Genomic DNA, 13,641 nt, shown 5'->3' with positions numbered 1-13,641 from the left:
TTCTCAATCACAATAGCCTATGGTTTTGATTCTTGACAGAATAAGCATATGGGACTTGAAGCTACAGTATGTGAAATTGAATCCTTGGCACCAGATCTTATTATAAATGTCACATTTGATACTTACATGAAATGTTATATTACACACAACATTTGTCTTTCATGAAAGATAGAGTTCAAGGAAGGAATAGAGACCTTCCTGAGTCTCACTTTCTTTGTAGGTGAATGGATTAGATGGCTTGCATTCTGTACACACAGGCCATTTTATCAGGTGTTCTGGTGTGACCACACATCATTTGAACCTATATTCAAATGGCTCAGAATATCACAACAATGGCGACATCTGTGCGATGACTTACATATGTATTATTCAGATTTTCTCCTTTAACTGTATGGACTTCTGCTACATCCTGGCAGTAAAACTTCTGTACATGTTCTTGAATATAAAAATGGCACTGCAGAGAAAACTGGCAAAAACACAATCTTCAGCTTTCATTTGTTTTCCTGCTTGTGTGCTATCTAAAACCATATTGTGACTTTCCTGACTTTCTCATGTTCATCTTTTCCACATTTTTCAGTTACAGTTTTTTTGCAAAGTGACTTGTATTCTATATGTATGAGTTTTAAATTCCCGCTAATAGCTGAGACAGAAAAGCTCAATATTGACCTCGTATGAGCACTGATGTCAGTGAAAATGAATGTATAGATCCTTGTGAAGAGTGACCAGTAGTCTCAGTTCCATTTTTTTAAGTTCCTTTACTTTCAACTACCCTCACTGTACTTCTAGAGTGTGTTCAGAACCCATTAGATTATTACAGACAACTCAGCACAAGGTATGACTTAGGGATTTTGGTTGTAATAAAGGCATATAGATTTTTGAAAACTTGTGATATCTTAGGGCATCCTGCCTCACTTCCAGTTGCTACTCCAAAAAGACACAGAACTCCCATGGGATGTGGGTGTACATTTCGACTCTGCATGCCCTGGGACAACTGAGAGTATCTGAGATGGCAACACATAACCAGCTATATGTGGAGATCCTTTAATGACTGTCATTGAAGGGCTAGGAAAATACCACAGGAAAGAATGTAGTGTTTGTCTTTAAAATTATGAGGATTTGAGGTGTTATAGCTTAGAAAGCCTAACTTAACATCCCTGATGCTTATTTAGTATTGCAAATGGACATATCTTGACTTGAGGACAGCTTTTGCCACAGTTTTGAGAGTCATATTGGGCTCATGTGTATTCAATAGAAAGTAGGCACATACCCTGTTTAAAAAATAAAGAAAAAGCCTATTCAAAGAGCATGTTAACAATAAGATAAAAATTTGTCTGTGTATTTTGAATGACATCTTGTTGAGTCTCCTCTGCATCTGGTTCAGTCTGACCTTTTATTGGTAACTTGGATGACTGAGCACTCCTCTCAGATCTCATACCCTCTGTGAACTTCCAGAGAACACATTCTGTTCTACTGTCCAAGTTACTAACAAAGATGTTAATACCAGTACTGATCCTTTAGGGACCCCCCTAGTCACCAGCTGCCATCTGGACTTTGTACCACTGATCCCAGCTATTTGGGCCCAGCAGTCTTGCTAAGTTTCCATCCATTATATTCTTACCTATCAAAGTTATTCATTGGTTTGATCAATTTGACTCAAGGAATACTAGGGGAGACCATATCCAAAACCTTCCTAAAAGTAATAGGAACAACACCCAGAGCTTTTCAAAAGCCCACAAAGCTAGTCAGATCATCACAGAAAACAGTCAGATTGGTTAGGCCCAGTTTGAACTAGTAAATTCATGCTGACTGTTCCCAAAACACCTTTTTGTTCTTTGTGTGCCTGGACAGTTTCCATGAGAATTTGTTCCAAAGGCTTCTCAGAAACTGAGGTTAAGCTGACTGGCCGCCTTGAAGATGGGTGTGATATTTTCCATTTTGAATCATCAGAAATGTCTTTCAGTGTATGAATGCTCAAAAATGGCAGGAAGTGACTTTGCAGTGTTGGTCAGCTCAATCCCCACCCTGAAATTCATCCGTTCTGCTCACATGGACTCATGTATCTTCAAGTTGCTTAACTGATTCCTAACTCTATTACTGTGGGTAGAGCTTCAGCCACTAGGAACAGGGACTTGGGAGTCCTGAGGGCAAATCTTGCCAGTAAAAAACAAGACAAAGAAGTCATTGACTACGTTAACCTGTTCTGAGTCCTTGTAACTATGTCCTTTGCTCTACAGAACAACAAAGCTGTATTTTTCTTATGTTTTCTTTTTACTGTGAATGTACCTATAGAAGTGCTTCTTGTTGACTTTCACATCCCTCATGTTTCAAGTCCAGCTTCAACTTTCCTAACATCCATCCCTGCATACCCAGGCAATTTTTTTATATTATTTCTGTATAGTTCGTCCCAATTACACATTACTTTTGCTTCCTTTTTGAATTTGAGTTCAGTCAAGATTTTCCTAGTCAGCCACAGGGGATTTGTGCCATACTTGCTAGACTTGCAATGGGTTGCAGCGCTGTTGTTGACGTCATCCCTCAGAACCATAACTCTACCATGGTTGCTGCAGCCTCATCATGCTACAGTTCTCATCAGCATCCTCATCCCCAATCTGTTCTTTATGAATTGATTTATATAACTACAAAAGACTCCTAAGGCTGACAAGGCAGGAATATATAAAAAAAAGTTTGGAAGCGGATTACTTGACAGTGTGGGTTTGCTGCAAAACTCCTATTCTGGGTTATACTACTAGAAAATAAGCCTGAAATAATATGAAACAACTATTTTACTTTATTTCACACTGTGTTTGGTTGTGACCATCACGTCTTCGGAAAGACACAGAGAAGCTGAAGAGAACCCAGAGAAGCAATGGTAGCAGAGGTCAGGATGGCTGACAAGAAGCACTTGGAAAATTTGCAGAAAAACTCCTCTAGACCATATATTTAGAAGAGTTTTCTGTAAGAATAGTGATGAACTACACAGATTAGTTCATATACTGCAGAAGTTCCTTTCATTTTATGTGAAAAAGGAGTTTCTCTCTTAATTATCCTGAAATTTTTCAGAGACCTTCCCATTTCAGTCTCAAGTCTTACAATGTTAAAAAGAAATGTTCCTTAAAAAATTCTTTTCCTGAAACTGAAGGATTTGTTTCTTTTTCCACGTCTTCCTCGTTTGGGTTTTGTGGAGTTTTGCTTGTTTGTTTGCTCTTTCTTGTTGTTGTTTTTGTGAATTGTTTTGTGAATTTTTTTCCCAGAATGGTTATTTTGGTTCAAAAAAGTACCTTAAGAATTCTTGAATTGGAAACAGAGGAGACAGCCTGTACTCCCTGCTCTGTCACATGCCTCACATATGGCATCACATGAATAGCTCTATAAACCAAGTTTGGGGACTAATGTGATGAAGGCATGACCCTGTTCCCTTCCTTTCCTGTTACTTAGGAGCAGAAAGGAGCAAGTGCTAGAATTTCTCCAGGAGTAAGGTTGTTGTGCAGAAGCATGTATGAAAGGTTCTCTGTGTCCTCCTGTCCTGACACATCTCTGACAGTGAGCTTTCACTCCTTTAAATAGCACCTGTTAGTCTAGTTGTTTACATTAGTATTACCAGCCGAAGATCAACAAGTGGTGAATATTTCCACAAAATATGGTAAAAATTAAGAAGTATAAAATGTGCTACTACGTGTTTAACTAAGAGACTTTTGGAAATTCCCTTGTTTCAGGACATTTTTTATTGTTGTTAATTCATCTTTTGGATTGAGCTGCTTTCTTTACCTGGCTATAAAAAACATGCCAACCTACAGATGACTTCCCCATATTTTGGATCAGGCTCTCACTTGTCCTCTTTGATTACTTGTGTGGATATTATCAGAGGTGTTCCCCAGCTAGCCAGCAAATAGACATCTTGTAAACCTCTTTCCCCTAATGTTGTATGCATTGTACAGAATGTATGCCAGTGTACAGAAATTTTATCAGTCTGACTATGCTGATTCTGGATTTCCAGGTTTACGTTGCCTTTACAACTAACCCTAGGAATATAAATGACAGTATGGTTTTCCTTTCCTTTATATAGCTTGGTCAGGATCTCAAAAATAGATAAAACTTGTCAGTTCTATCAATGCTTCCAAATAATTTATTAATGTTATTTACTTCCTGTAGATTATAACACAAGCGAGCAAAAGCAAGCATGTAAGAAACATGAACTTTATGTGAGTTTCCGAGACTTAGGATGGCAGGTAAGATGATAAATGCTCTTTCCCATCAGTTCAAACTGGGACAATCTATTTTGAAGTCTCCCATTATTTACACTCTGTTTTCTTTATGGAAATTCGTATTTCAATAATGAGAGACAAATACTTTAAATGCATTTTGTAACAAATCCTTATCAGCATTGCTATCAGTATAACTTTACCTGTTTAGTTGTTCTCTCAAAGATATTGCATACATTAGCGGCTTTATAATTTGGATTCATTTACATAAAGATAAATTTGAACTACTGCTCAAGAGACCAAATGAAACCAAATGAAACCAAAATCCCCACACCAAGTAATGAAACATTTTAAATTTTCATTAGTTCAGATTTAAACCTCCCTGGTTCAGTGCTGTCTACTGCAGGCCATAGAGACTTCGCTGGGGTAGGGTCCTTGGGGAAATAAATCTTGGATCACTGCTCAGTGATCTTTGCAACACCATAGCTAATTTTATATAATTTCTGAGGAAAACTCATCCTGCCATACAGTAACAAAAAAAAAAAAGTACTTACAGTAAAAGGTCATGAAGTCAAAGGCAGTGCATTATGGGAAAAGAAAATAGAGATCAATCTAGAGTTTTTTTCCAGAAAGCAAGGAACTCTCTGTAAAGAAACAACAAGAAGGCCATCAGCAACCTATAAGTATTGCATATGTAGGTAAGAACTCTGGGATGGCTGTCTGTGCATTTCACATTTCTCTGAATTATTTTAAAACAACTCTCCAGGAGCAGAACAAGTCTATGAGGAGAAAAAATATGCTACCTCCCTAGTGACAGCTCATCCTTTATGTATCCAGCTCAGATTCTCATATGGCCTCATTATCCTGTCTGATATTTTGTAGTATATTTATCCCCACAGCAGCCTGAAGAAGTAGGCAGAGGATGTTTTCCCAAGCCTGCAAAGCATAATTACTCTGTCCAGGGCCACAGAGCAGGCTTGTGGTATTGAACTCAGGCCACTGAACAAGTGAGCCATTGTCTCTAGATTACAGGGGTTTTTTTCAGCTATCAAAAGTTTTAAATTTTTTTTTATACAATAAATTCTGGTATGCTCCAAGATGTGCCAGGCTCTCAGATCAGTGGCCATAGTGCCCAAGGTAGCCATAGAAAAAAGAAAATCTATTTTTAACACAAAAACTACCAGAAGAGTTAAAAGTTTCTGCTAGAAAGCCAGAGCTACACTGTACAATATCTGATCAGTGAAACCCAGAGTGAAATAAGATACAAAAAAAAAAAAGATACAAATCCCAAGAAGTAGCTACTTGATCCTCTCTGGCCTTCCTGCAGCACCTCCATTACCTGGCAAAGGAGGAATTCAGAAAACTAAACACAGAGCTTTCATTAACATTTTTAAATATTTTCCCTCTTGTGGTCTTTTGCCCATGCTGTGTTGCTTGAAATACTGAAAATGTATGATTCATTGACGTGCCAACGGGTAATCACTAGCAACCCTCAGTCTCACGCAATAATACAGTTAACAGTATTGAGTAAGCTGAAGGAGGAGAATGCATTTTAATGACTTTTGTTGCACCAAGAAGTGCTCAAGATTTTTAGCCTGGAAGGGAAAGTATTCTGCAAATATTTTTTAATTTTTAATCTCCCTTATAGCCTCATTAGTTGGTATTCGGTACAGATTTTTAAGTTCAATTTAGTTTTCATCTCAATTTTCATGAACAAAGCAAGTATTTTTTTTAAAAAAAACATTGTTTGTTCAAAAGATTAATTAACCCATTCATTTCACATGCCACCTTCTGAAGTTCATTTTCTCATTGAGCAAGTCTTAGTTCGATATAGTTATAAATTCCCTGAGCAAGAAAATATAATGAGTGGATTTATTTGTTCTTGTTTTAGGATTGGATTATTGCACCGGAGGGCTATGCTGCGTTTTACTGTGATGGAGAGTGTTCTTTCCCCCTCAATGCCCACATGAATGCAACAAACCATGCCATTGTTCAGACTCTGGTACGCCTCTGACTGTGTTATAGTTGCCTATGCTTCAGTTGTTTGTGTCTTTGCTTAGAGTCTGACTCTTCTGTTTACCACTACTGAATTTTGATTATTTCTGGGTAAATCATAGCTCATTTTGAAAACCTGCTTTAGTGATTTTGTTGGAGAGAGGATGAGCTGCTCAGAGTGGCCTGTGTGGTAGGCTTCACCTCCATTTCATGCATGCAATAGCACATGAGAAGACTGTGTTATATTACTGGAGAATTGTGTAGACAGGAAGCAAAGGGGCCCCCTGGTCTGACTTCCAAGAGTTTTTGCAGCTTATTGAAGCTCAGTGTTAACATCTACATGTTATACCTTCCAGAAATGATGACACTTGGCCACTTTGTGGACCTCTGTTGTCAACTGCTGGCAGAGATTCTTACACTGTAATTTAATGTGAAGCTTTGCAAACAGATGCATTTGCATGTAAGAAATTGTGTTCAGTCATGCCTGGCTTACAAATGCAATTTAAAAATAAGTGTGTTTGGATCTGTTGCTCTGCCTGGTACATGTAAAAGGGGATTTGCAGCCAGCTTTCTGCCTCTGCTAATTCTTATGTTAGTCCTGTGCCTCAGCTGGAGCAGCCAAAAAGATGATCTTAGTTGAGGCAGCTGGCTAGGCCTCCTCTACCCCAGCAGCATTCAGCTACAGAAATCATGATCTTTAGACTATGACTAAATGTAATGTTGTGAGGTCAAAGTCTGGTCAGTCTGGTCAAAAACTGATTTTTCCCCTGTGCCAGCTGAAGAACTGACTCTGAATAGCACTGGTATTAGCAGAATGATTTTAAGAAGTAGAGGAATGAGAGATTATACACAAGGAGGGAGCAACAGCATGAAATGAGAACAGGAAAGGGTTGCCATCCCCAGTTAGTTTCTGGAAAGACCAAGGCATTCAACTTCGATTAGAGAACCATGAATTTAAGATTCCCTTTGATTTAAACTGATAATGGTAAGGTATCCTGACCATCAGATTATGCTGATGAGTCTGTCCATGGATAGTGATCTTTTTCTTTTATTTACACATTAAAAATCTGGACCTGAAAAACCTTTCCCCCTTGAGAAATGAGTGGAGTTACTACCTGGGATACTGGCCCCAACATCCCCCTCAAATTTAAACCTCACATCAAAAACCAACCCAAAAACAAACAAGCAAACAAACAAAAATGAAGTTTGATTTCTTTCTGATCGAAAACAAATTCTGTTTGTGAAATTTGCCAAGAATTTCTACATGAGAGGGACATTTTTAAAAACTCAGCATGTGCTGAGACCTTTTCCCTTCCATTCAACTTTTCATTTACCTTCTCCAAGGCCAGTTACCAATGCAACATTATTCCTCTATACTAGAATTCAACTCAGCAAGATTTACAAAAAGAGGGGAAAATGTCAGAGGCTGAAAATACGTAGAAGTGTGTTAAGGGGTTCAGGTGAAAGGGAACAGAAAATGCCAGCTGGCAAGGAATATAGCAATATGCTTAGAAGACAATGAAGAACAGAATATCTGCAATCCTGAGCTGAAACGACGCAGGTCAGCAAAGCGATAGTTTAGCATTATGCAAACATTGTCCAGAAAAGTTGCCAATATCGCTGAGATCCCCAGGTTAGAGCTCCCTCTTGCAATTATGGACTGTTAAATAAGAGTTGGCCCAGTGCTACTTTCTCGTGTGTCTTTCCTGTCCAAAAGTGGTTATTTTCCCATTGTTAAGAAATGTGTGTAGTTTGTCCTATTTTTTAAATTGGATACTTAATTTTCCCCCTTTTTATGGCCATTTTGGAATTGTGTGTATCCCTCTGCATGTACTGTACATGCATTCAGTTGTGCAGCCAAAAAATCATGAGGCTAATTAAATTTTAGCTGTACATAAATTAGATGAGATAACAGTAGTTGAATGCTTTCTGGTTTAAATTATACAAAATTCAGATTTACACAAGGTGTGCATATGGGGATGGCTTGGGAAGCAATTATTCATACGCTCCACCCTAATCCAAATGCAGTCATCTCCCAGCCATACTGATTACACCATTCTGAAAAAGCCTACTCTTTGGGCTGGGAAGTGATTGTTCCTTGGTACCCCTCCAAACTTTACTGCTTCTTTTTTATTTTCTTTTGTAACAAAAAATAGGAGAAACTGGGCCAGTACCTAACTCTCTCTCTCTCTTGTTTTTCTGCAAGTGAACTCAGGCAAACAGAGAATACAGATGTATATAAATGAAAGATAGGGTGCATTTAATGAGCTCTATAAACTGTCTTCTCCTCTCCTGCTTTCCATTACCCTCAGAACAGGCACAGGGGTAGCATTGACTTCCTGGTCATGCAAGGCAGTGGATCATCAGGTCGACTTGCACTGAATTTGGGGTAAACTCTTGAAAATGCTGTGGACATCACTTCCATGGGGGTATTGTGGGGCCACAGATCTTCCATCAGGGGTGGCAGGGGCTGGTGGGACCAGGATTTGTGGCAGGACAAACATCTGCCTAGGTGAAGCACAATCATTTTTTTCTCCAGTGCTTTGCTATTCATTTGTTAAATAGTTTTTAAATGTGTGCCTAAACTGTTACAAAACTGCTGCTTCAGGATTTATTATTACACATTTCAAAAGACCTTCTCATGGTAACTGTTATGTAAAACAGTCTATCGTTTCCTGATAGACTGTTCTCTGTTGTCTGGCAAAGGCTCTGGCTTTATATCACTGCAAGACAGATGGCTCTAACAGATTTACAAAGACTTAACATACAAATGAAACCTATTACTGCTGAAGTCTTCATCCATGCCTTAATAATCTCTTGCTCTCTCTATTACAACTCCCTCTTCTCTGGCCTCTCCAGTTTCCAAGTCTTGAGCATGTGTAGAATATTACATCCAACCTTCTTTCAAGTACAAAGAACTTGTATTTCCCCCATTTTATTTCCACTAGATCTTGTTTGTTCTGGGACACTTTTCAAAACTCTTTTCTTTCTCTTTAACCTTTCATTGATATATTTCAGCCTGGTGAACATGAAGACTTCTCCGCTTCAGCCCCTCCCCAAACATTCTGTCCAGCTGGCACCCACCTTATAAACCGATTTTTAATCCAGTGGAAGTAGAATTGGATCCACTGGTACCTAGATTAAGACCTTAAAATGCACTCATACTGTCTGAGACCCCACATCTTACCATTTCATAGGCTGAAAACAGTGTCTTTATGAGGCTTTGCCTGCACAGCCTTTGCTGTCTGCAATAGATTTTCCTCCACACGCAGCCCCCAAGACAGGAAAGCATTTTAGGACATGCTGGGGTCCTGGTGAGACCTGGGGCTTGAGCTTTGCTTCATATTATGCCCTGCCTTCAGCAAAGATGGTACAGACAATATGTTTAAATGTTTTCCTGAGCAGCCGCCTAACTCCAATTCTTCTCTAAATTTCATCTGAAAACCAACTTTCTGTCTTGGCTGCTTCTCCTCATTTATCTCTGCATCTGCTTTTATTGTATAACTCTGCCCGCGCAATTGAAATCAGAGAAATGTGCTGGAGGTAAGCCGTGCTTTAAAGTTGCTAACCGAGGAAAATTTGTGACCACAGCCCTCGCTGAATTGCAAAGACATGTTTTGCACTGACATTGTCCTTGTACCTCTCTGTTTGATATATGAGCTATGTATTCATCTGTCTTTCAGGTTCACTTGATGTTCCCTGATCACGTACCAAAGCCATGCTGTGCACCAACAAAACTGAACGCAATCTCCGTGCTCTACTTTGATGACAGTTCCAATGTTATTTTAAAAAAATACAGGAATATGGTGGTGCGTTCATGTGGCTGCCACTAAAATAAAAAAATAATCTAAAGCAGAGGGTTTTATTCAAAATTGTAATAAAGTCAAGATATGAGCCTTGCTGATGAAAAGGCAGGCCTAAATTTATTCCATTTCATGTCATCTCTCATTTAATTGTACAGTATAATGTATATAGTAGCTTTTATTTATTTAAAAGTATATAGTTTCTTTTGTATGAGCAAAATTTCAGAACCATTTATTTAATGGGTCACCTCACTATGCAATAGAAGTTCACAAATTAATTTTTCAATTGACCATGCTGAAATCTGCTTTATCCCATTCCAATATTGTAAAGTAAAGCCTTTTTGTATAGAATTTTTTTAAACTAGAAACTCCAGAACTTCTGTAACTGCTTTGTATTGTTAGAGGAACTAAAATGCATTTGGTCATATTGTGCCAATGAAAACTGTGGCAAGATATTTCTTTAGAAAAAGGCACAGGAGGAAAAAAACTAAACAAAACTTCTTGGCTGAACATATTTTTTCTTTTAGAAGTTCTGCTCCATTAGAAAAAGTGAAATGTTGAACCATGCTTAAGTAAATAAATAGCAGGTAAAAAATAGAAGTGAAAAAATTGCACATAATTGTTATAACTATTTTCTTTAACAAGATGAGTGTAATTGGAGGAGTATGTTACTTTTTGGCCTGTGTGATGAAGAGTTTGTAAATGGCTCCAGGCTTCAGAAATCCCGTGTAGACAGACTTGCCTCTATCTATGACTTTCCAAGTTAACGCTAAAAATTGAACTACAACATTCTTACCTCAAATCATATCAGTTTGTTATCTACTACACTGCTCTGGCAGGTATCTTTATAATAGTGTAAACCAAGCCAAAATCAAACAAAAGCCTTCCCATTACATACACAAGTTACTATACACACAAAGTATACAGAATACAGGGTTTGGAAGTGCTTTGCTTTATTTAGCTCCCACTTCTGGATGTGTTTTATGAGTGTGCAAGGGAAGGTACATGGGGTGCAGCAGCTATCACTTGTTTAATCAAAAATCTTATCCCCAGTGGTGGCTGTTTTCAGGAAAAGATAAAAAACATCTTTCATAAGAAGGTGCAGCCTACTTTCAGTCCCATCTGCTTTTCTATCAGGTGGGGATTGGTTTAAATAATGAGACTTAATATGGGATTTTTTTCCTTTTATTTAGCATTAATTATTGCAACTTTGATAGTTCTTAAATCCATATAAATAACTTTTTAATCCCACCAAATTTCGGCCCGAAGTTAAATCCTTTGGCTGTGAATTACACAACCAATTTCAGATTACCATTCCCACCACCACTACACATATGTTTATTTTGAGTTAATTACATTTAATGTCTTTGGGTACCCCTTTATTTTAGTGTTATGAAAATGGGAAAATAGAAATGTTTTTCTCTCTATTACATGGCTAATTATAACATATGCTTTTATCATGAATTGCCTTCATTAAAAATGCTTCCTTTAAACAATTCTCAAATAGTTGCTGAAAATGGATAGAATTTGTAAGTTTCTTCTTAGTATATTCATGTAAACTCTGACTTCTCTGGTTATTTAAAACATATCTCAGAAAACTCAGATGATTACAGACTGATAAAATCAGCATGTGTGTGTGACTGCGTATGCATGTGAATAGGCAGCTGTCATTTTTGCAGAAACTAATTTATTTTATCTTGCTATTGGAGTAAAACATAAATCCTTTCTATGCATACACTCAATTAAAAAAAATTTATCAGTTCTGATTTCAGCCTTGGGAACTCTTTCCCCTTAACAGAACAGTACCATTTTACACTCCCATCTGTATTTTATACTGACATTACCTACATATCTACATTTAGTTGCAGTTCATGCACAAGAGTGTATCGGAAAATAGGTCTCCATCTGAATTACCTTCTTAGAAAAGTTAAAGTCCTCTGTTTTTTTAAAAAAAAATTACTGTTTTTTTGTATAAATTGGGTAGGTGGTTATGCTTTTTTTGAATTCAATTTATTCTAAATGGAATTTGATGGATCCTAAATTTTGGGTACATTAAGTAATATATTTTTAAATAATGGTGTACCATTTTGAGACTAAGAAGCTGAAGATTATTGTTATATTATTCTTTAAAATATGCTGTCGGAATATATTTCTATATTTTGAGACATAATAAACCTGTAATAATATTTTCCTCTGCTGTGGCTTTGCTTTTTAGACACATGACAAAATGACACTGACTTGATGTATCCTTTTAAAAGGAAAAGCAGATAACCAATGGTTATGGACAGCTTTTTTTATAGTTCATTTTTAGTACAAACATTTTGCAAAATTACTCTTATTTTGCTGTTTCTTAAACAGCAGATGGTGAACCATCTACACTACTAATAAAAATCAGGCCTTCAAATCATACCTCCAAGTGCTAGTACTCTCCTCAAAATACACTAGAGAGGAGAAATGTTTTTTAAAATTCCCTATAAATCCATAACTGGTCATTCCTCTGGTTGAAATGAAGGATAGGGGCAGCAAACATTCTGCAGGCTCTGGAGAAGTAAATATATACATGTTTTCTTGTAAACTTCTTCAGGTAAGATATTCTTCAGTAGCACCTACTAATAGAAGACCTTTTGTTCTTTTGCTTGGTCCTATCAAATATCTGTTATTTTATATATATTTATGCATAATATATATACACTTGGATTTAATGCAATGGGTACATAATTATATGAAAATATACTCTTATCTGTAGGTACATCTATTCCACTAGTCATAAAGACTATTCCGTTATCATTTAGGACACGAGCTTTATTTTTTTTCAAGCTGTTTAAGCTTTTGGCACCCTTAACAGTGGGAACCTCAATGGCTGAAAGCCAAAAACACCCAGTAGAAGTCCAGTACAGAATCAGTGTTTCAAAGCTGTCTGGTAGCTGACAACATAGCAATGTATCAGATTAGTGCAAAGCCCAGCTAGAGACATCTTGGAGAGTCGTTGGTGTGGATGTCTTCAAACAAAGTGATGATCATACTTCATTCCATGGTGCATCTATCTGAAAGGTTGTTTGGACTGATACGCCCTTAACAGTGCCATGACTCGTCCTTCTGCAGTGGTCTGTGTAGGTAAATATGTATTTGTGTGAGGGATTAGGTAGGGAGTGAAAATGGAGCCACACGAGGAGTCTGGGTATCTCTAGGAATAAGACACCAGTCCTTTTTAGCTGCACATGACAGCGCAGCTGTTTGGTTTGCATACTGGGACGTATAACACTATAGAAGAGTACTTAGTCTTTAGATTACGTGAATCAATTGTCAGACCATTTGGGGCCTCATTTTGGTAAATGGTAGATCCATGAGTGGTGTGAGTTACATCTATGCTGTAGACACCTTAACTGAGACTTTCTTTAGGGACAATATAGAGAAGTTGCTTTTTTGGATTGCAATTCACCTATTTCTCTCCAAAGACTAGAGAGTAGTTTTAGGACAGTGACTCTGCTTAGACCTTGTTTGAGCAACTGCAGTCAGTGACAATCCCTGACACCTTAAAAATAACATTACATTGTTGAAAAAGTTTTACTCAGATGTTTATTTTGCATGTGAAGCTTTGAGAAATCTTTTGTTATCATGATGGGACGTCACACTTCTGTTTTGGA

General features: G+C 37.5%; 1 protein-coding gene across 2 annotated transcripts in view; it reads left to right on the top strand.

Moving 5' to 3' along the window:
• The window catches only part of BMP5 (bone morphogenetic protein 5), a 57,583-nt gene extending 45,395 nt beyond the window's left edge, over positions 1-12,188 (top strand). For both annotated transcript variants that reach the window (XM_032104670.1, XM_032104671.1), the window contains 3 exons: positions 4,150-4,226; positions 6,091-6,201; positions 9,878-12,188. In XM_032104670.1, the coding sequence (XP_031960561.1) occupies positions 4,150-4,226; positions 6,091-6,201; positions 9,878-10,027 (338 nt within the window). In that variant the 3' untranslated portion in view covers positions 10,028-12,188. The remainder of the gene's footprint in view (positions 1-4,149; positions 4,227-6,090; positions 6,202-9,877) is intronic.
• Positions 12,189-13,641: the final 1,453 nt, after the last annotated feature.

This window comes from Corvus moneduloides, chromosome 3 (assembly GCF_009650955.1).
Source record: "Corvus moneduloides isolate bCorMon1 chromosome 3, bCorMon1.pri, whole genome shotgun sequence".
Lineage (NCBI taxonomy): Eukaryota > Metazoa > Chordata > Aves > Passeriformes > Corvidae > Corvus > Corvus moneduloides.
The sequence above is the reverse complement of the archived record's forward strand: the minus strand, read 5'-3'. Positions and strand labels throughout refer to the sequence as shown.